This window comes from Agrilus planipennis, unplaced genomic scaffold (assembly GCF_000699045.2).
Source record: "Agrilus planipennis isolate EAB-ADULT unplaced genomic scaffold, Apla_2.0 scaffold134, whole genome shotgun sequence".
Classification (NCBI taxonomy): domain Eukaryota; kingdom Metazoa; phylum Arthropoda; class Insecta; order Coleoptera; family Buprestidae; genus Agrilus; species Agrilus planipennis.
Genome location: NW_020438860.1, coordinates 433,243 through 456,372, shown reverse-complemented (window position 1 = coordinate 456,372; position 23,130 = coordinate 433,243). Strand labels below are relative to the sequence as shown.

The window sequence follows — 23,130 nt, the reverse complement described above, 5'->3', positions numbered from 1 at the left end:
CAAGAACCTAGTTACCGTGAAGCAGCAGCACTGAGAGATGCTGGAGTGCAAATAATTAATTAATTCACCTATGTCTCTCCCTCTTATCCACTGCTGCTACTGCTGCTGCCCTCCTAACACCTATCGTATAAATTTTTAACACGACTTCGACATTATCTAACAACACGATAAAATAAAACGAACCATTGAAGACGATTCCTTAGTGGCATCAAAAAAGTCTCATTACATTTCGAAAATACAATTAAATACAAATGAACCCGTTTGGTACCCATTACAGCTAGGGTTGCCACCTCTAAAATTTAGAAACCAGGACAAGATGCGTGAAAACCCTGGATTTTAAAGTCCGAAACCCGGACACGTCAACAGGTTTTTTTTAAACATAGTGTAATAAAAAACAGTTGAAAATGTCATAAATCATCACTTTATTAAATTTAGTCATTTTTTATCATCATTTTATTTAAATATACCTAATAAACCAGAATCTTATTACAGTTTGTTAGAAATTGTTTTAATAATCAGTTAGATTTTTTTATTCTTAAAATAAAACACAAATTATTAATATACTTTGTTATGAAAACAAAACCCTATAAAAATATCAAACCCAAAAAAAATAAACGAAATTTTTAAACGAAAATTTTAAAAGCACTCAGACTTTAAATTTTTAAACCCGGACCACTAATGAAGCTCTCCGCCGGACGCTCCCCGGATGCCCTCTAAACTAGGACAAATCCGGGGAAACCCGGACGGATGGCAACCCTAATTACAGCTCAAGAGACTACTTTTATGATTGGTAGTGCTCATAAGAAACTGACCACCTTGAATTGGTCCCTACATCTTCCTATGCATCACCCTGCTCCTGTTAGATACCCTCTTTCCTTTTCCTTTTGAGGGTTGATGGTGTTTGGGGCATCTGGTGTGGTTTTAACTGATCAGCATCTGATGCAGTTTAACCGATCTCCAATAGACCGAGGAGCAGAGCAAAGCTCGCGTTCGCAGTTTATCGGATGAACTGTTTAATTAACTAGAATGGACTAATTGCATTTCTACGATCATGCACTTTACCGATAGATAGATAGATAGATAGACAGATATATGGGGAATACTGTCCCGTCTCCGCCTGACCAAAGTATCAGATGGAAATCCAGTGATGACGCAGCAAAGTCCAACAAGAAACTGTTTCGCTCACAGAAAGGACACGATTCGTTCCAAATGCGTCGAAAAAAAAAAGAAGGTACAGTAAGGATTAGATCTTCTATTTCTTTACATTTATTGACAATCGATAATATGTATTTATGTACAGTTAAAACAACACCTCCTTCATAATGATGTCAAACGTTATGTACAAAATAATTATTTAAATATACTGTAATAAACATTAAGGTACCCTGATGGCCTTGTCGATAAAATTAAGCCATGTCGAACAAAGAACAAAAGTTATTTGTTTTGTCAATAATACAATTTGGTATTAGAGAGGATATGGTCCAGTTCAGTTGTCAATGCAAAGTCAATTTTTCGATGTCTTATTCAATCGATTCATTGTTCCTTCAATTATACTACGTTCACGCATATCACGTAACGATCACGCACGTTATCGAAAAGAAAACGATCGAGGTCGCAAAGTTTCTGTAACGTATGTCGGGTTGTCCCGCTTTCGCAGCGACCACCTCTTTTTGCCTGACCACAACATCGTCGTCCGATATGGCGCTGCCCGATTTGCTGATTGAGGGGTAGACTTCGGGCGGATGCGGGAAGCAAACCTGGGGAGTCTGCTGTTGTTGTTGATGATGCTGCGTGCTGTTATGCACGCTGCGACAACGGAGCGTGTGCTCCCCCAAACACGCGCTGTAAGCGATAGCGTGGGGGATGTAACTCTGGTCGAAAGTACCTGGAACGAAAATCTCTTCGTCCACAAGAAACAAACAAACAACGTTTTGTTGACATTTTCAGAACAAAATCCAATATTATTACTATTATCATCATGAACCGTGCTTCATTTGCAGCGTTCAGAATTTAAATATTCTTTACATTGGATTACACAATTCCCTCTTTTGGATTTTGTTCTGTCCATAATAATACATCTAAAAGTCCCTTCAAATTGTACCTGTGAACAGGATGGTGGACAGAGGTCCTATGGAATAAACAGGGACGTCTTCGCCGCCATGGGTCGCCCATTGTCTCGGTACGGCCGAGCTGTGCATTTGATCGCGGTTTTCGTTGGGCGTGGAGGAATTCTGGGGTACGATCCTGGGACTGCTGTATCCCGGACCGTTCCCGTACAGGAGCAGACTGTACGGCTGTCCGTCCACGTCGGACATTTTGTTGTCCGGACCTGGACATAATCAATCGTACGGATCCAGATTGATTTTATCAACACACAGTACAAAAGCGTGAACGAGCTACAGGCAAAATGCAATCATGCACAGGCAATACAACTAGCAATTTCTTGATTCTGTTCAAATCTGCATGAGTTCTAAAGATAGATTCTAAATAGCACCTAAAACTTTTTATCTTGCTCGACGTGTTTCATCTGTTTGTTTGTCAAAGAAATATTCAGAAATGAGAATTCATAGCGGCTTTCGTGGGGTAACAAACGAATAAAACCACATAGAATTTCTCACAATGTAGACGCTTACTTCCTCTCTGTTCATCTTTCTCTTTCCACACATCGAGTACACGTTCCCTTTCGTCAATTGTCTTCAACCGGAACGCTTCTCGTTGCTGTAGGGGCCGAAAATTAGGCGTTGGTTTACCACCCGTTTGCATTAAGGACACTTTACAGTAGGTACATACATATGTATGTATGTATTATATTCGGGTGTAATTGAATGCCTAGCGTGTGCTTCATGAGTCCTCACGATGCGAACTAAAGCGTCGAGGAGTAGAAGACGATGACTTCCTCAACGGTGTATCTCTAGCACGTGAGAGAAGGTAAATGTCTGGCGTGACAGGCAGCCGAGCAGGGCGCCACGACGCGTCACTTCCACTTCCGAAACGTGGAGAGACGTCGACGTGGCACTTCACTAAACAAGCGAATAATTATTGTGAACGTAATTCGGTACATGCTGTTGTTAAGCAGGCTGCTAATTAAAGCACAATCTCTTTACGCATAAAAAGGAGAAAATCGACGTATGTAGAGGAAGAGTGGGTTTGTTGTTGTGTTTGATTGAATTTTTACACGATTTTTTTCGCATAAAGATTGTTAGAAATGAGGAGATGTTACATACAGAAGGAGAACACTGAGCGCTAGGGAAGTCCATATAAGTAGGCATGAAGGGCTAGTTAATGCAGACTTATTAGAGTTAAGAGGAGTAGAAATCGTCTTGGATTAGATTAATGTTGACGGTTAACCTAATCTGTAAATTACACTTTCAATTCTGAAAACAAGACGTTCATGAATTCCGTTAATTCCTGTTCAAAAGTTCTCATACTATTCCTGTATGTATGATTCATCCTTAAAATCCCAGCACAAACGTATCTCTGAATTCCTGTCGATTCCCGCCGCTTCCGACAGTTTCATTAATCCTTCAGTTGTCGTCACACTCTTATTAAATACGTACGAGCAATTGTAAGTAACTCGAACCGGAAAAAGAGCAGAAGCCGATTCGTCCTTACGTGCAATAAATACGAAAATTCCCACAGGATGCTCTCCGTTCGCTCTTCGCGTCTTCCTACCTCTTCGCTCGTCGTCGCTCTCGGGTCAAAAGTGGACCAACCGATCGTTCTGATGGACGAGATCGTTACGCTTTACACGCGTCCGTTTTCGATTAAATTTTATCCATTATTTATGTTACTGGCATTTCGAGGCGCGGATAATTTATCGAGAAAGGGATAAAGCGCAAACGCGATCCTCCATCCCCGAACGAACCAGTCTAACTGTGCACAAATATGACGTAGACGGAGATGTAACTGAACTGATTCTCAAAGAAAAATGCTGCAGGTGTAGCTGGGACGATTAAAATTGGCAAAGTTCGCAATAGATTATCTGTGAGGATGGAAGGACCTTCTTCATGGTTTCCACTTGGAACTGTAGTCATTTGCTGCGTTTTGAGGATGCCCTTGTTGAGTTAGGAAATGCTTAATGAGGAGTGTAGATAAAGTGAAAAGAGATAAGGAGATTAGAAATGAGAAGGTATTAAATAAAGTAGGAGAACAGAGAGCGAGATAGATTGGTAGGACACCTTCTCATGCATCAGACATATTAGAAGCAGACGCAGGAGTAAACAGGAGTACAGGTAGACTACTGTTCAGAAATAGTTAAGGATGTGGGATGTTGTAGTTTTATGGAAATGCGAAGAAGATTAGCTTAGGATTGGAATGAGTGAAGGCGCGCGTCCTATTAGCCTTAGGAGGCTGATGATGCGATACAATAAATAAATAATTATTAAAAAAAAGTAGCTCAGATTAATCCCCTCAATCTTCCCTTTACTTCGGTTCGATGTGCTGGGGCTGTGGAAGTAGATAACGTAATTCGTTTGTATAATTTTCTTAATTTTATTCATCGAATTTCCGCCTAATCTTCCGACTAATTTCTTCTTCGATAATTTTGGGACCTTGACAAAGCTAAATTAATATTAGATCTTAATTTTACTTCACAAACCAACTAGATTCCACTTTGTTCGTTTGTTCGTGTTTTTTTTTGCTTTTTGTTTTTTTTTTGTTAAGTTTAAAGCTTTCCATACTACTACATCAAAGCTGGTTCAGTACAATATATTCCCTTTATCGTCTTATTGCCGTTCTCTTCACTGAAGCACTTCGTATTTTTTTTCCTGGATAATTACATTATTTATTTATTTAGGGAACATTTTCATGCTTCCATGCTTGGTTCATTAAGTCTTTCCTTTACGTTATAAGCTTGCCGCTCATCCTTTTGTTCTGCCCTTTTGTAGACATTGAAAAATAAAATTTTAACTCCCTTTAGTTCGTGAACGTTAAAAATATTCGCTAGAACTGTGTCTCCAAAGGGAGTCAGTCGGTGGTGCCGTCGCTGCTGTTGATGCTTCATAATGGACTAACGTTGTCAAAATGAGGAACAGAAACGTTTGCATTTGCTTACACAGTACACACACACTGCAAAGTCGAGCGCATATTGCATTTTCTCTCTTTTCTCTCGATTCCTGTTCTTGGAGTTATCCTTGTATTGCCATATTCGAGGACGTGAATGAAGATTTATTACGTCGAGGATGCCTTTTACAAAATTGGCCAATCTTCATTACATATGATCCTAATTATGAGTGCGTGCAATAAGATAGAGCGAGTGTCAATTACTACGCATAAACTTATGTATATTGGAGGGTGTTAGCAATAGGGAACGCTTGGTAAGTAAAGCAGTCTAGTTAAGGAACACAGAAGTTTGTTAAAAAACTGGACGATGTTGCAATCCGAAGCCGACCCTGGGCGTGAATTGCAAAAGTATAGAGAAATTACGATAATAATGAAGTAACTACGTAAATCGATAAAAAATGTAAACGGTGATGGTTGTCGAACTACTAATAAAGTAAATATCAACAGTTTACTATCACTTTATTAACATAATAATATTTAAACGCCCACTGCGATAACAATTAATTAAATAATGTATGCAGTATTATTTAAAGTTCACCTTGACATAGTATCAAGAACGCAACAGAGATAGTTGTACAACACGCATGCTATAGCATGCACTACTGCGTTGTTGCAGTGTCGTATTACCCTGCGTGATCCTACCAGGGCCGGACCGCACTTTCAAATACGTTTTTCTCGAAAACGGTAGACTTTCGAACCACTAAACATTTACTTAATTTTCTTGTTTTATACTGTCCTAATACCTCCTGCAAGCCTGCTACTAATTGTACATTAGTATCCCTGCCACATTGTACTTAATTATCAATCACTTCATTGACTGCTAAGCCCGGTGAGAGGGGAGGGGTGAATGAAAAAGACGTCGCGTTTTGAGTACCTACGGTATTGTCCGTGTTTCTACAGTTTCTCTCTCTCTGGCTTTTTTCTTTCTGGTTTTGTTTTGATGGGGCTGATGCCTTTGCGCCTTCGGGTGCCGCAGCAGTGCATTATGTTCATCGTCCCGGCCGACTTTGATTCAAGATTAATTGAAGCCGAATAGCGGCAATCTGTACCCGCGGCAGATTAATGATACCGGGCGGGTTGATTTATTATGTGATGTTTTCTCGAGGGGGACACATTTTCAGAAGAAGGCGAACACTCGCGTCAATTTACATTAGCATTTTCCGTAGCGTCGAATCGCGCCGCGTCAGTTTGTCTCTTGTGTACGAGTAGTAGGTAGGTATGTAATGTCGCATAATATTTCGTATCTTTGCCAGAATGCCATTCATCCTCGCGCGGTCTAATTCTGTCTAGTTTTGCCATTAGCAAACTGAAATATGTCGCGCTAAAAAATGACTTTCAATTCGCAACATTATTGACTTTCAAGTTACACAGAGTGAGTAAACTGATCCTATTCCGATCAGGGTCTAAAGGGCGTCGTGGGTTGGGATCGCTTTCTAACGTTTCGCCAGCTTCAGATATTTTGAGGACCGTGTCTGTATCGACTAAAGCGGTTCATCTAAAACCTTTTTTTGTTCGATGTCGTTGCCTTGTGTTTTTCTTTTGTTCTCGGTAATGTCAAAGAAAATCTTTTTCCGTAATTCCAATCGTCGGGGCCCGTTCAGGTGGATAAAAGGTATAAATTGTTCTGCAAACATTGCACAGGGCCGGCTTCGGGATGGATATTAGAAGCGATTAAATATTTGTCGACATTCCTTGTCGTTTACCACAGTAAAAACGAGAGAGACAATTGAGAATAAATTGCGAAATGCGCACAAGTCCGACCGGTTGAAACATTTCCTTCGGGGGAGAACTCATTAATTCGGTTTTGTTACCGACGTTTTTAGAATAGAATTCGAGAGAATGAATCGGGTTTCAATTAAACCGCTGGCGAAGGAATATACATAGGAGAAGATTCCCGCTTATAGTGGAAACATCTCCTCCATTATCTTTGTTTTCGATACAACAATTTGGAGGCAGTTCATGAAATATGGTAGAAACAAGAGAGCTCCCTCTTTTGCTAAAAAAATCAGACGAAAACTCCTTTTTGTCTTTATTAAAACATTTCTTTTCTTCTTTACACCTTTTATCACACTACGACGGGTTTAGGGAAAACTTCGAACGGGGAAAAATTCCTCATTGTGGTCCCTGCCTTTTCAGCTTCGCTCGATTAAAAATTCAAAGGGAGAGGCGTCGCGTCAACGTCGTTCCTACCTTGCCAGGAACGGATGGGTATCGACTTATCGCGCTCCAATATCTTCCGGTAAATTGCATTCGGATGGGAAACACAAAAGTTTTCCATTTCGTTTACGCGCGAGGGGGGTTAAAAATGTCAAAGAAAAGGCACCAACCCCTTTAGGCAGGTGAGAGAACCATTTGTCAGCCGCAGTTCGCTCGTTATCGACGCCGCATTCGTTATCTAATACTTCTCAACGAAATGACGATGACGACGACGCCCAGCGTTCACACGTAACTAAATCATTTAACGAGAAAATACACCTGAGGGGTGTGGTCACATGGAAAGATGATAAACTTATGCAAAAAAATATTTTCAAAAAGCACATCGAAATAACGAAGTATATCTAAGGACTAACGTGCATGCAGCGGTTGAAATTTAAATTTAGGCCTAAATAGTACTTAAAGAAATTGCAGATAGTTTTAACAATTAAAAGCAATTTAATAGGCGCAAATACCTCGACCAAAAATAATTAGTAGAGCCATCCATGACATCCCACAGCTTTTTGTATAGGTATTTATACAATTGTTCTCTTAATCAATGTCTAGTTTGTTATTAAAATCAATTAAACCGTTACTTTTCGATGTTGCGAGCTAATTAGCCATATTGGTCCGATAGATAAGAAACTGCGCTCGTGTTGTTATTGGAGACTAATTTGGCAAATTTCAGAGGAGCATTTGGTCATGTATTTCTATAGGTAATTAGAGTTTGCATTGTTAAATCGTCTCGATACACGAGTACATGTATCCAGTGCTGATAAGCTGCATTAAGTTTAGCCGTAGTTTGTTCTAGAATCTGGAGCTACAGCAGGATTCCTGTAGGTAGTAATCCTAAGTTTAGGTGATCTTTATCGCTAGTAACTGTGGTACACATACTAACATGAATTATTTAGGAATACTTAAGAACAAACTTGTGCTTGTACGTATTATACCTTGATTATATACAATCATACCGCAAAACGCTCTTATTTATTCTTGTTTTCTTTTTAACAAAGGGAATTATTCAATTAATGGTTACTGTAAGAGATAGAAGCGAAAATACCGATTTAATTGCCTTCAAATTGATTTGGTTTTAGTACAAAAATGAATATTTGCAAATGGATTACAAATTCAGTTATTTTTTACGAGACCGTTTTTCATTTTCATTGAATTCGTTATAGGAAATGATAATAATTAATTTTCCGGTTCGATGAAATCGTAATTCAATGTGGAACTTTGCAAATGAAAAAGGAAAATGAACAACATCCACTACTGCGTAAAAATCATGCACAAAATAACTCAATTTTTAATTTAACGACTTACCGAGAATGGGGTGCCCTCTTGGAGTTGCTTGTCCTCCCATGGTAAGGACGTGGGAATGATCGGAGGTGACGATCAGGAGCGTGTCCCTAGGACTAACTTTCGAAAGGGCAACGAGAAGGGCATTTTCCATTGCGAGCGTTTCGTCCAGGGCTCTGTAAGCGTTGTTGAAGTGATGGGCATGGTCTATACGGCCACCTGGAACAATAAAGACGAAGCTAAATGAGTAAATGAAACAAAACTGTTGACGATTTGCATTATTCATGTCAATAATCTTAAGTTTCAGTTGAAACACTCTTGACAACCTGCTAATTTATTGAGAATACTCGACAGAGGGGTTGCCATTGTCACCGCTAAGGACTTATTTGTCTCGATTAATTAGTGAGGTATTACCAAGTGTTTCATTTAAATTACAAGGCTTCTCTCAGAACCATTTGGACAAAGTTAAAATCAAACAAAGTGCTCAAAGAGACATTTTTAAACTTAAAAATCTACTTATACGTACAAATGAAGAAGCTGGAATAAAACCGCAAAACGTTCAATCAAACTTGGGAGTTTTTGGATTTTAATTTTGTCGAAATTCCTACATGAGAATCCTCGTAATTATAAACGATCCTATAATTTCCGCTCTTTTCTTCGCTGCTGCTTCTTTTTAATTTTCGTCATCCCTTTTAAACATATACAGAAGTACATAAAGACAAACCGACGTAGACCGTATTTAAATCTTTCGTCGAAGAAGCAGAGGTGCAATTAATTCGAAAACCTCGCTCATTATTCCAAAGATCAAAGGCGAACAAGTCCGGAACAAGAGATACAATAACTAGACATCGGGTTTCTCTTTTTTAAAGACTGCCGCGTAAGTATCTGCCATAGGGTGACAAGACCGTCGCGACGCGGCGCGGCGCAATCCTGTCGTTGACGCGGTACACTTCTCGCTCGTTCTCTCAACCCAATAACTTCCACTTGGCCTGCTTCTTAGCGGGAGAAGTTATTGCCTCGAGGAGCAAGCAGCAAGGAGAGGCCTCCTTGTCCCGCGACCGCATATAAAGCAGCTCCAGCCTCTTACATTTTCCCTCGCATCCCACCAAGGAATTTTCTCTTTCTCCATCTCCGGCTTCTACCTTTACCTGGTCGATGAATTTACAGCACAAAACACTGTATTAAACCATTTTATGCAAACAATTCTCCACGTTTTCATTTATGAGCTTTTAGCCAGTGTCATAACTACGAATGTTTCTCGAATATAACATAACTTGGATCTGTACTTTTGCTAGTGGTATTCATACACCAGATATATATCGAGCTCTCTGTTTAGGTTTGTGTACAAATCACGAAAACAAAGTGAGTCTAGGGGGTAAATTTTAAAGATAATGATCAGAAGGAATGATTTGATTCACCTGAAAATACAACATGTGGAACATTTACGTAGTATTCACATTATCATCATCATCATCATAAGGTCGTCAGTCCTAAGACTGGTTGGAAACACACCACCACTTCTTTCTATCCTGAGTTAATCTTCTTCGCATTTCCCTAAAACTATCTTGGTCTATCTCTACTTCTCTTAACTCCTCTTTCGGCCTCTAATATATCTCTGACAAAACCTTCATGCCTGAGAAGGTGTCCTATCAAGCTATCTCGCTGATTCCTTATTAACTTCCATACAGTCCTCTGTTCCAATTCTTTCTAGCATTCACACCGTCGTTATTTGTATGTTTCTATTCAATTTTGGAGAGCCTATTTTAGCTATATTTCCATCATCGTCAAGATAATCAATATAAAATATACTTCAATCGCCACAGGGTGACATTTATCCATCTCCAGGATAATCCAGATAGGAATTTCGGTAGTCTCCTTTATTAAAATAGTTCTTTTATCGCATCGGAGAAAATCGTAGAGGTTCCTTTTGAAATTATTCTGAATCCGGTCAGCGCCGCCATAAAAGAGATTATTAAGTATCTTGGGGTTGTATATATCCTTTATATTGTTACACCAAATGATCGGATAGGGTTGAAACTTGAAACTATAACGAGCTTTGCTGAGCCGCTCGTTCAACTGGCGTGGATAGATATATGCCTAACGTGTTCGCCCCGTGATGGAATTTCTTTTCGCGTAGGTACCTATAACGGAGATAAATCGATCCCTATGGCAGAACGCAACTGAAGCTTCTGGCCATAATGGAATAAATACTACGCGCAAGATTGCAAAAATATTATTGCATCTACATTGAAAGGCGAAAAGCTAAGGGCTTTAAAAATGGAAACGGAAATAACTTCAGGTGCATATTTAGACCATAAAAGCTGAATGTACAGCTGTAAAAGTTTATGAAATTTGCGAAGATGCAAATTGGAAGACTGACGCTTCGAATATTTTTAAAGCCTTTCCACAACAAACGAAAAACTAAGATCTAACTAACTTGTATAAGGATTGAGATTAAGTTTTCCACTTCATTAACGATTCCACAAATGACGAAAACTTTAGAAACCACTCTACTTGCTTATTAATTGCTGGCTGATGAAATTCCAATTGAAATTTATTTCTCAGGTAGAGAACGTGGTAAATACTTGAAGCAAGAAGCAAGAAGTTTTATTCAACGGAACGAGCATTCAGGTATTACCGTCAAGGGTTTTTTAATTACGAAACGTCCCTACTGACGCTAGTTTATGACGCCCTATCCGTCCGCAGTAACGTTTCAACTCTGTTACGAATTATTGCTTTCGACGTCGCCGTCGTCCCAGGTTATACCCCAGGTGGGTCCCGAACATTCCGGCGAACTATACGAGCAGACAACTTTAGAAACTCGACCGCAAAACTCATTAGTCGCCCGCGGAAGTGAGCTATTATTGATTTCGTGGTGCACCAACAGTCAACGTGACTTCTTGTAACTCGATACGTCTCAGCCACAAAGAGATACGGATACGTGCACGCACGAATCCAATGAGACACGTAAAACTAACTCAAGTGACGTTTATTTCTGCCACAACTTTGACATTTTAACCACATTATTACACCGTTCTACAAATTTTATTTGATGGTTTGCGACTGTATTCATGGACAGCGACGAAGATCTGTTCTACGATTCGTTAGACGAGGAGTTTTTTAGTACTACAGTCACCTGCGATCCGGACGATAGTGCTCCTAGCGAAAAATCTGTTGTGGAAGACAAGACTTTAGAAGCCGATTCTGTGCCTCTCTACGACGGGGAGATTCCCCGAAACGACCTCTCGACGAAAGACACCAAGAACAAGTGTAAGAAATGTTTGCTACGGAGTCCACTGATCAGAGAAAGCACGCGTAGCGATTATTTTGTCCTGGAGAAAGACAGCTTTACTTCCAGAAACAAGAACTCTTACCTCTCGTTGTTCAAGGTAACATTTATTATTATAAATCATCATCATAAGGTCGTCAGTCCTGAGACTGGTTGGACACGTACCTCCACTTTTTCTTATCCTGAGCTAAACTTCGCATTTCTCTAAAACTACAACAACCCACATCCTTAACTATTTACGAAGAGTAATCTAATCTAGGTCTACCTCTACCCCGCGTCTAATATCTCTCTGACTAGACCTTCTTGCCTGAGAAGGTGTCCTACCAACCTATTTCGCCTATTTTGTATTGACTTCCATAGTGACCTCTGTTCTCCTATTCTTTCCAATACCTCTTCATTTCTAACCTTTTCTACCCACGTTATCCTCATCATCCGCCTATAACACCACATTTCGAACGCTTCTAACCTGTTCTTTTCTGCCGCGCCCACTGTTCATGTTTCTCACCCGTACAACGCCGTGCTCCAAACAATTTTATTATTATAAATAAACAAATAATTAAAGCGGTCTCTAATTTAATTGTTCAGTCTCGTACGACGCCAAAGTCTAACCGAATTCCCGGACAAGAGACCGACAGAGCGACCGATGGGGACGTGACGGACAGATTTTCGTTTTGCAGCGGTCTCACCGATGACACGGAGAACTGCTGCGAGTTCAAAGATTGCGTCAACGACCAGACCTACGACGACTGCATTTATTGTCAGTCTGCAAGGACGAACGAAGTGAGCCAGATATCTCTCGACACCGTTGTGAGCGAAATGTCCGAGCTTAAAAGCGTTTCACAACAACATCTCACTGAATTCACTAAAGGGGGACGAACGACTGGAAGGAAACTGCACGGAAAACCGAAAGCACAAATAGTCAGTCCCATTTTGGGTAAGACTTATTAAATAACAAACGAAACAAAAACTGTATTCCGTCGAAACTGCCAGACGGGGATCGCAATTTCGATTTTTTTGGATCCCATCAGCGCGTCGCAGACAGCTCCGACAGAACACAGGCCAACTTTTACCTGCTGTCTTAACAGTGCGTTTTAGAAAATACCACAAATGGCGCGGTAAACGCCATCTGTAGCACGATGCTACATTTTAGGATTACGTATGCTCCAACAAGGTCCACTTGTGTGGATATCTACTTGCTGAAACGAATCCCGGCGTAGCTAACCTCAACCGTGATAGGCACGTTACCATAATCGAATGAAATAATTCGAAGTGGTCTGTCTGCGACGCGCTGATGAGATCCAAAAAGATCGAAATCGCGATCCGCGTCAGGCAGTTTCGACAGAATACAGACCACTTCGAATTATTTTATTCGATTATGGTAACGTGCCTATCACGTTGAGGTTGGCTACGCCTGGATTCGTTTTCAGCAAGTAGATATCCACACAAGTGGACCTTGTTGGAGCATATGTAATCCTAAAATGTAGCATCGTACTACAGATGGCGCTTACGGCGCCATTTGTGGTATTTTCTGAAACAGAAACAGTATGCAGCACTGTCGTCGTGTTCCAATTCTTATTAGGTAGTCTTGGACCCGATATAGATAAAAAGAAGCTGGAATTGTTGCAGAGAAAACAGAACTACGGATTGAAAGTGAGTCAGAAGAACCGAATTAAGTTTAAGGAGAGACAGGTGCTTCAGAATCTGAAAAAGGAGATAGACATTTGCCGGGAGAATAGAAAGAAGGAGTTGGACGATAAGAAAGAACTGCAGACTCCTTCCAACACGCTTCCGATGCCTTCTTCTTCTTCTATTGTATTGTAATGTAATAATAGTCGCCAATAATAACGCATACAATCGATTCACGTATGGGCGTTTGTCGTTAATTTCTCCCTTACCGCAGGGCCGATTTGTTAGGCGGTATCTAATCAAGGGAAGACACAGGGGAAAAGAGAAGGGTTGGATGAGGAGGGCTTTGATTACTCTGCGAACTTGGTAAAACAGATTGCCACCAGGATTACTTACAAATTACCTGAAAGTCTATCAGCGATTCGGTCAGAGAGGGTTAGACCACACTCATCTATAACCCTCTCATAAAAAGGGGTACGGACGACGCTTCGGCCTTCGTTGGCTTAATTTCGGAGCAGTTTGTAAACCTAATTAGTACAATTCTTCATGGGAACGGAGACAAAACTTTATGATTTATTCTTTTCTCGATTTCTAAACAAAGAACCGCAATACGCAAGAATATCGGGAAAGTTTCAGGAGGGTGACACGTTATAATATCTGTCAAAGGGTACGTTTGTTTATCGTGTTTAGAATTAATAAAAAATGCGCCTGGGTGTATTAAACAACAACTAGAAAAACCTTTCAAACTGCTGAAAACAAAGAAAACAAAAAAAAAAAAACAAAAAGGGAAACGAGAAAGAACGATCGACATATTTATTTTTTCGGACCTGTAAAAATGGAATTCGGTCTTTCGGGAATGCCAGTCCCAACACAGGGAGACAAAAAGTTATTTGATGTTTAAATAAAAGCCTCCTGAAAAGTTCGTTTTTGTTACGATATTACGTGTCACGAACGGCGGGTGCTTTTTAATAGGATTTTTTTCGTTTTAAATAAAATACATCGGACTCGTAAAAAATTTAGTGCTGTTCGCTTTGGAAGACAAAAAAAAATTGCCGAGCATGCAAACAAGTTTTATTGACACGGAGAAAAAATACAGCTTCAATTTCTATGAAATACGATACTGATTAAGTTTATTTTATCCAATTCGGTTACATTTTTAAGGAGAAACCAAATCTAAGTAAAAATTGACAAGCCTTCTTCTTGTAATATATGTTTCGCCATACTGATAAATCGGTGAGACATAGGGTGTATTTGTGTATTATGTTGATTAGTTTTGATTATTTATTAATTTGATTTGTGTTTCTTACCTTTTTGGGGTCAAAGGTCAATTAATATACGAGCTAGAGATTTTCCGCTTACACCGTTAGATGACCCCTGAACTCCAGAATGATTTTTGTTTGAAAACATTTTTTATCAAGTGTTCAGTTTTTGCGTTAGTTGAAGAAAAGTGTCGGAGATATCAACGGTGAGTTAAGCGACGAACCCGGATAGTTCTGAGTGAAGAAAAATAATTTGTGTTTGTTTAGCTGATTACTTTGACTAGTGTTTTTATTGCATTCGGAGTAAAAGATCAATTAATATATCAGACAGATACTTTCTACTTATATCGTTATATAGTCCTTGAATTCTACAATAATTTTTGTTTGAAAACAATTCTTATGATGTGTCCAGCTTCCCGCTATTTGAAGAAAAGTGTCAGATATATCAACGGTAAGTTAAGCGATGAACCGGGATTGTTCTGAGCGAAGATAAATAACTTTTGTTTCTGTGGTTTTAACTATTGATTGATTTGACTCGTGTTTCATACTACATTCGAGGTCAAAGGTCAGTTAATATGAAAGATAGAGATTTTCCGCTTACACCATTAGATGGCCCTTGAACTGAAGAATGATTTTTGTTTGAAAAAAATTTTCATGAGGTGTCCAGTTTTTCCGTTATTTGATAAAAAGTGTCGGAGACATCAACGGTGAGTTAAGCGACGAACCCGGATTGTCAACACTAATTGGGAAATGGGTTATCTCCGAAACTATTCATCCGATTTCAAAAATTCTTGCACCAATATTTAGAATAGACCTTCAGGGTAGACGTAGGCTATATATTACTTCATTTAAACAAAAGGACTTTTCGCCGTAACCAAATTTGCAAGGGAAGTCGGCGAAAAAACGGTCGAGCGAAGGCGTTTCTTACCAATGCTGGCTTAACGGTAACATAGATTTGAATGCTTTGTACATACATAAAAGTTGTACAGATTAAAAAGAGTTCTAAATTCAGAAATTGATAAAAATTGCAAGCCAGTTAACCAATATATTATTTGTATAAATGGAGAAAGAGAGAGATCTTGACGAAGGCTATCAAATTATATGTCTTTACCGTTGTAGAAACTGTCGCCCTCGTCTGACCTTCGTTATTACATACACTACTTTTTATTTCTCATTTGCAACCCCTATTTAGTGCGTTAAAGCCTCAACGGCGTTTCTCCATTCGTAGATTTGAATTGTAGGTAATGCCTAATTGGATTTACGAAACACGCCAATGAATAGACCCTATGCGTAAGTTCTGCTCTCGGACGGTCTTGTTTAAATAAGAAGAATCCCCTTTGAAAGGGTCGTACGGCTAGGAATTTGCGAATGAACGAGCAATTTCTCTTTGAAGGGACGAAGGCACATTCGTCCTTCGTTCTAGTCGGATTTCCTTTCACACGGTTTCGAGGACAGTCAAGCAACAAGAGGTCCGACAGTACGCAATAATAATGGGATCGCACTTTCAATCGGAATTTACGAGGTTGTCGTCCAACGCGCAATATCGCACAGCTGTTGTTCCATCCGTGTTTCATGCGGTCCTTTTGAACGCCAGGATTTAATTTCGGTATCAGCACGGAGGAATGCGTGGACCAACGAAAGCCACGTATGCGACATGTGCCGCCCTTCGGATGGTTCTCGAAAACGTCAAATTTTTTGAATATCATGAGATTTTAAAGTCGCCCTCAACAAAAAGAAGTCACCTCTGTGCTCGCGAAAGGTTAATTTAGAAATTCGAAACAGATAGGCGAGATAGGTTGGTATGACACCTCCTCAGGCTTACAGAGCTAGTTAGAGACATATCAGAAGCAGAAATAGGAATTATGAGGAGTAGAGGTAGGCCTATATTAGATTCACAAACAGATAAGAACATGGGATGTTGTAGTTTTAAGGAAATGCAAATATTAGCTCAGGATAGAAGTGACGATGAGATTTTAAATTCATATTTGATAGCACTTTCTATCATTTAATCGGCGAGATTCTGTTTCTGTCAACCTGAAAACTACCTAACTGCTGTTTCAGCATCTAAAATGTCCTTAACTAGTACTTCATGTCACGCCATTCCTTATTGACGTCCATAGGTCCCTGTGTTCTCCTAGTCTTTCATATATATCTCCTCATTTTTAACCCTCCCTGATCACTAGGTTTTTAATATCATCCCATAATGCCACCCCATAGGAAAAATTTCCATTGAAGTTCAATGGGAATCAATGGAAAATTTGTAAATTCCATTCAAAACCATTTGGCATAAATGGAAAAATAATTGTTTCCATTTACAATATAATTCCTGACCACATATACTATTAGCCTTTTTCGATACAGTTTTTCGTTGCCCAGGTGCAAGAGTAGTGATATTGCCAATTAGGTGGTGGAAAATCAATAATCTAGTTTTACCTATGCGTGCATGTTGGGGGTACGTGAGGGACCACCACGGCAGTAGAGTGAGAGACAAGCAAGGTGGTAAGATGTTTGATTAAAACGGTATATTTCATTTAGACGTTGAGCATTCTTGCTCAAAAAAGACGGAAGACGTATTTATGGTGATTACACGAAGACGTATGTATTTTGGAAGACGCGATACATTGAATATTGTATATAAGTTGTATATATTTAGTTCCTGTTTGTTACTCGTTTTGCTGTTTGCTGTTTATATTCATTATTATGTTTATTATATATGTATTCAACTACCCGGAGCCTTTTATTAAACAACCCCTAGACAAGCGAAAAAGCCTACATTAGAAGCATTGTTTGTTGATTTTGAACCATGCCAGAATATAGAGGAGGCCGAAGTCACCTGTGAGAGTGATGCAGTTTTATCAGATGCAAGCGAAAAAAAATGTAAACACAATGATGAAGAGCCAGACATCCAGGCACGTGCCTTGGTTCAGGTACCTGAGGAACCAAATTCTCAACAAAATAATATGGATTATGGAAAAAGGCATACTGATGAATTAACGCAATGGAATTTCCATTGAGTCCACCAATGGTAATGCCATTGCGTTTAGCAATGGAAATCCCATTGAGTTCGGGAATGGGAATCCCATTGGCAATTCTCCATTTATTACCATTAATTATTATCGGTGGTAATTTAATGGTATTTTTTTAATGGAAATTGAATGGAAATTTTTCCTACGGGACATCTTAAACGCTTAAAAAATGGGACGAAACCAAAGCAACAAATTCAAGTACGTCTCTGCCTTATCTTTAGTTTCCAAACAAAAAACCTAAAATTACTTTCTTCATCCCCTCATTGCAACGTATCTAATCGATATTTTTATTCATTTGCGTTTAATTTACTTTCCCTTACGTTTTAATTTAATGGCGTATCAGAAAACGGGACTCGATCTGCCATCTATTTCCATTAAAAGTCTTGCCAAAAGCATCTTAACATTTTTATATTTTCATCCTTTTCATCGCGGTCGGTTATTTTTTATTTGAGAGAGGGTTGCTTCGAGGTCTTTATTATTGACACCAGTATCGTTTTCGTTTCCTTGGTCTCTCTCTCTTTTCCCATTTTTGCTCGGCTACAATCTACCAACGCCGCAAGCATGTTTATACTCACTCCAACACGTGTCTGAATTTTCCGAAAAACAGGTCAAGTAACAGGATGACTCGAGTTGTTGTTGATGAGGGAGATTGGAAAATTTCCCCATTTTAACTCGAGATGATGGAACGAACGCTTTATATATTATAATTTTCGAAAAGTCGAAGGACGGAAGGAAATTTCAAGGATTTATTTTTCGAAAGCTCGATTTCTGATGTTACGCCTTATTCGAATAGAAATTGCAATAAATTGTCTGTGACAGAAGTATTTATCCACTGGATATCGAGGTTCCCCGAAGAAAAACACAAAATATCCTATTTCATCCTGATGGGAAAACCCGTTCCCGCAATCTAAAGATGTCGCATCACACAACAAAGAATAGTAAGTGCAAGACAACTTACCTTCGACGAAAAGGAAGAAACCCTTGGGATTCTTTTGGAGAACGGACAGGGCTGTTCGCGTCATGTCGGCCAGCGACGGGTCACCCTTAGGCCCTGGGTCGCGATCCGTTTCAAAATCCATATGGGAATACGCAAAAAGTCCTGCAAAGAAAAAAAAACACGTTAGTATGAATAAACTAACACTAAATTAAATAAAATAAATAATACTATACAACGTGTAATTATACAACACGCTACTGAAGTGAAACTTCTTCAAACACACAAACATACCGGGATAGGGGTTAAGGAATTGGTTTAATGGTATTATTTGTACACTATGCTTCGCACGGGTGCAATGCTGATAGTAAATATACTATAGAATGTCTTTATATACAACAATCACAGCTTTTTTGTCATTAGACAATACAAACCGGCCGGTACCGCCGCAATCGCTATGTCCCTGCATTTTAAGTCTGTAATATCTTCGAAAATATTCATTTAAATTACATGCTGTAAAGAGCCATACTAATCTATATTAAATGCACAATGTATTTAAAAGTTCTTAATTGGATAAGGATTAATGCTGTATTGCTTAAAATCGCTTCGTAAATAAGTCATTATATCGTAAAAAGTAAACGATAAAAAACGGTTATTGTGGGTTTATCCCTAAGAGACAGACATAATATACAATCGCGGACTTTTTTGTAGACCTTTTTAAGGTGTACATTACTGTAGTATATTATTTTGATCTATCTCGTAGGGTTCAGCCAGCGTTTGCAATGTAAACGCAAAAAAATGTGTTTATTTACGACATCACATTACAAACCTCTAAAATTATCAGTGTTTTTCTAATGTATTATGCATGTATTATACATATAAACCTTACTCTTGAATCACTCTATCTATTAGAAAAGACCGCATTAAAATCCGTTGCGTAGTTTTAAAGATCTAAGCGTACATAGGGACAGACAGCGGGGGAAATGCGTTGCATGATTTCGTTACATAGCAACTCGCATGAAACGAACTTACTCTACCGTGCGTGAACAAGTTTCACTTAAAAAAATAAACAGCGAGAAACAAAGGCAATTTCAATGCTTGATTTTTCAATTTGTCTTTTTTGCGTGAGACCGCGTCGATAAAAAAACAATCAGCGACGCTAATAAAAATAAACATTAATTGCGCACGTGGATTAGTTCAGGTTTAGGGCGGCGGCGGGGTTTTTCCATTTCCCTAACGAACGCATATTGTTTGTTGTCAGATAGGTCTTTAAGGGCGTAATTTACTACATATGTACGGTTGCCTGTGTGTCGTTAAATTTACGTCCGATGCGATACCGTAAATGGCGAGGTTGATACGCCAGATACGGACTTTGATTGTCAATAAATTCTTTCAGAAAATCCACGATACACGTCCAAATCGGTATCCGTTAAATCCCGTCCTGTTCCGTCTCCCCTGTCATTCCAGTTGCAGCGTCGGTCGATAATTTATTAATTTGCATTCGCAAAATGGTATAATCAATAGTTGAATGTACCTATACATAGATCTAACAGGCGGGCTGAAAAGTTCGTAGGCTAGCGTAGAAAAAATAATTTTTTTGATTTTATTATTCAATATAGTTCCCTTCGAGGGCCATACAACGATTATAGCGGTCATTTTCGATACCATTTTTATAATACGATTTATCTTTAGCTTCAAAATAGGCTTCAGTTTCGGCGATTTTCAGCGAGCATCCTCTTGAGGTCTGATAACAGAAAAAAGTCGCTGGGGGCCAGATCTGAAGAGTACGGTGGATGCGGAAGCAATTCGAAGCAAAATTCATGGAATTTTGCCATCGATTTCATTGATTTGCGACACGGTGCATTGTCTTGATGAAACAGCACTTTCTTTTTCAAACAACAAAAGTTCTTTCACTAAAAATGCTATAACTCAGATACTAATAGTCCAACAGCTGTCAAATTTATATACGTGTCTTTTGAAAGTTAGAGCTAACTAAAAATCATATGGCTTTGATATTAGTATAGTCATGTGTGGGTCAGCCTACGAACTTTTAAGCCCGCCCTTGTACGTTAATAAGAAACGTTTGGAAGAAATTAACTAAAAACGTGTCTCAAGAACGAGCGATGTTCTGCTTTGGCACCCCATAAAGTTCAATTAAAAGGCTGAAAGTCAAGCCCAGCCCGATGGAGGACATTAATCAAGCGACCGCTTCGACCCTTATCCAATTTTTGGGTGATGTTTTTGCGATATGCGTATGGTTTTCTTTTCTTTCTTTGTCTTTTCAATGGATAGTTCGGGACCAGTGAGGATAAACGTAATATTTCATCCGATTCCTTTAGCAGAGTTAGGCCCGCGATCCCGAATTTACAATAGCTGGAAATGGCCTTTGTTACCGAAACTTTTGCTTATCAATATCTCCATCTTCCGTTGTTTATTTCGCGATAAAAATAAATCTTTTTTGCCAACGTTTGCGATTAGAAGAAGCGTCCCCGTTGCCTTACGTGTAACCGGACGTATACAGCGATGAAATTTATTGTCCCCCGGATCGGAACGTCCTCGACGGCGTCTCTACTATGTATGTATATCGGCACTTGTACGTCCTTCGAAATAAAATATATCCGCACGGCTTTCCTCGAAGACATAGACGCTCCAGCGGCCGTAACTCAGCATTACGTCCGCGAACTTAAACAGCCACAACGTAGAAATAATCCGCCCCCTTCCACGGGGAACTTGACAGGGCAAACTGCAACCGCGCCGCTAGATAAAACCCCAGTCGTGGGTTTTAAATTATTTTGAGGCAAATTGGAAACTTAATATTAGGCAGGAGGTCCGGGAAGTTCGAGTCAAAAAGTGGCTAAAACGGAGCAACATAAGCCCACATTTCTTATTTATTTATCAATCACCAGAACCCTTGACAAAGGGCGCTGTAGTCGCGTAAATTCTATGAAAGAAACATAAAGGGCGGTCTGAACGCGTGAAAGGAGCCGTAAAAGGGAAAGAGGACTAATGGTCGGCGTATTATTTTGACTGCCGATCGTTTTTCTTTTTCAGGCGTCTCCTAATACTAAGAGTCGTTTCGCTTTTTTTTGTTGTTTGATTTCCCTCTCCTAACATCGGCTCTTGACACACACACACATACACACAGACACACACACACACACACACATTGAGAAAAGAAAAAGGCCACAAAACTTTGATAGATTTAATAAAATAATTCGAAGTAGTGTGTAATCTGTCGAAATTGTCAGACGCGTATCGCGATTTCGATCTTTTTGGATCTCATCAGCGCGTCGCAGACAGCTCCGACAGAACAAACAGACCAACTTTTACCTGCTGTCTTAACAGCGCGTTTTAGGAAATATCACAAATGGCGCGGTAAATATCCATATATTTAAATGGACCTTGTTGGAGCATACGTAATCCTAAAATGTAGCATCGTACTACAGATGACGTTTAACGCGCCATTTGTGGTATTTTCATAGATTTGATAGATTTGTCATCACGTTCTTTAATTCCATTATTCGACTGTTCACTATTTTGGCCTTTATATTCATACGTATAGGTATATTACGCTGTCGTAAAGCATCTAATCGAAAAATCGATTTGTCTGATCCAATTTCAAAAGTTAATATCATCTACTTTAAATACATTTCTGACGAGACAACATTGCTTTGAATAAAATACGCGTATCCTAAGGGTTCTGTTTTTTCAACTGCTTGCGTTCCACTCCCCGAAGCCTCCGACGTTCTAATTCGTTTTAAGTATATTGCTTTAAAGGCGCGAGCTTCGGGGGTAGAAAAATCTGTCGTTTAAAAACATAATGTAGCCTCATTACCGTCGCTTCTTAGGCGAGGCTGAGGCCGGTTCTTTTTATAAATTTCCGTAATTTTTCCAACACGTACTTCTTGGCAGGGGTGCGTATTATAATGGTAGGTATATCCGGATATTAACATAAATAAAATGGACCATTTAAAACGTACACTAGTTTTCCTTTGAAAATTACGACCCATTTTTTTGCCTCCATGCCAACAATTACGCTGGGGAATGTACCAACGGCCACAACACCGTTTTTTGTTTTTTTTTTTTTTTTTCTACTAACACCCGAACAAGTGAAGGTGAAAACAGATCGTCACTTTGTTAAGTCGCCGCGTTCTATGAGACTTGACGCGACACATGTTCGATCAAGCGTCCTTTTCGGTTAAACAGAAAGGACCTTTCCGGGATAAAAGACCCACGTCGAAAAGCCTATTCAAAAATGCTTTTACCGTAACAGACTCCAAGAGAGCATTTTTCCCTTTTTATTCTCCGACGTTTATTCCCGAAAGGGAAATCTCCAACCCAATTTCCCTTTTTACAAAATAAATATCAGCGATGCCACTGCGGAATCTTTTACACATTTTAAAAAGAAAATCCATTTAAAACGAGTAGACATCAACACTATGTAAC

At 39.3% G+C, this 23,130-nt stretch overlaps 2 protein-coding genes across 5 annotated transcripts in view; one reads left to right on the top strand and one right to left on the bottom strand.

Annotated features, from left to right (window-relative positions):
* Positions 1–1,321: 1,321 nt before the first annotated feature.
* LOC108739057 (alkaline phosphatase-like) overlaps positions 1,322–23,130 on the bottom strand; it is a 135,110-nt gene continuing 113,301 nt past the window's right edge. For both annotated transcript variants that reach the window (XM_025973288.1, XM_018472751.1), the window contains 4 exons: positions 18,709–18,849; positions 8,575–8,769; positions 2,102–2,329; positions 1,322–1,885 (listed from right to left, as the gene is read on the bottom strand). In XM_025973288.1, coding sequence (XP_025829073.1) covers positions 1,569–1,885; positions 2,102–2,329; positions 8,575–8,769; positions 18,709–18,849 — 881 coding nt within the window. In that variant the 3' untranslated portion in view covers positions 1,322–1,568. The remainder of the gene's footprint in view (positions 1,886–2,101; positions 2,330–8,574; positions 8,770–18,708; positions 18,850–23,130) is intronic.
* On the top strand, positions 11,268–13,686 carry LOC108739059. Of its 3 annotated transcripts, none has more exons than XM_018472754.1 (3): positions 11,268–11,939; positions 12,425–12,773; positions 13,440–13,686. In XM_018472754.1, the coding sequence occupies exons 1-3, from the start codon at positions 11,622–11,624 to the stop codon at positions 13,658–13,660; spliced, it is 888 nt and encodes a 295-aa protein (XP_018328256.1). In that variant the 5' UTR covers positions 11,268–11,621; the 3' UTR covers positions 13,661–13,686. The 3 variants fall into 3 exon arrangements, with proteins under 3 accessions (XP_018328256.1, XP_018328255.1, XP_018328257.1); XM_018472753.1 differs by having other exon boundaries at positions 13,419–13,686; XM_018472755.1 differs by having other exon boundaries at positions 13,466–13,595.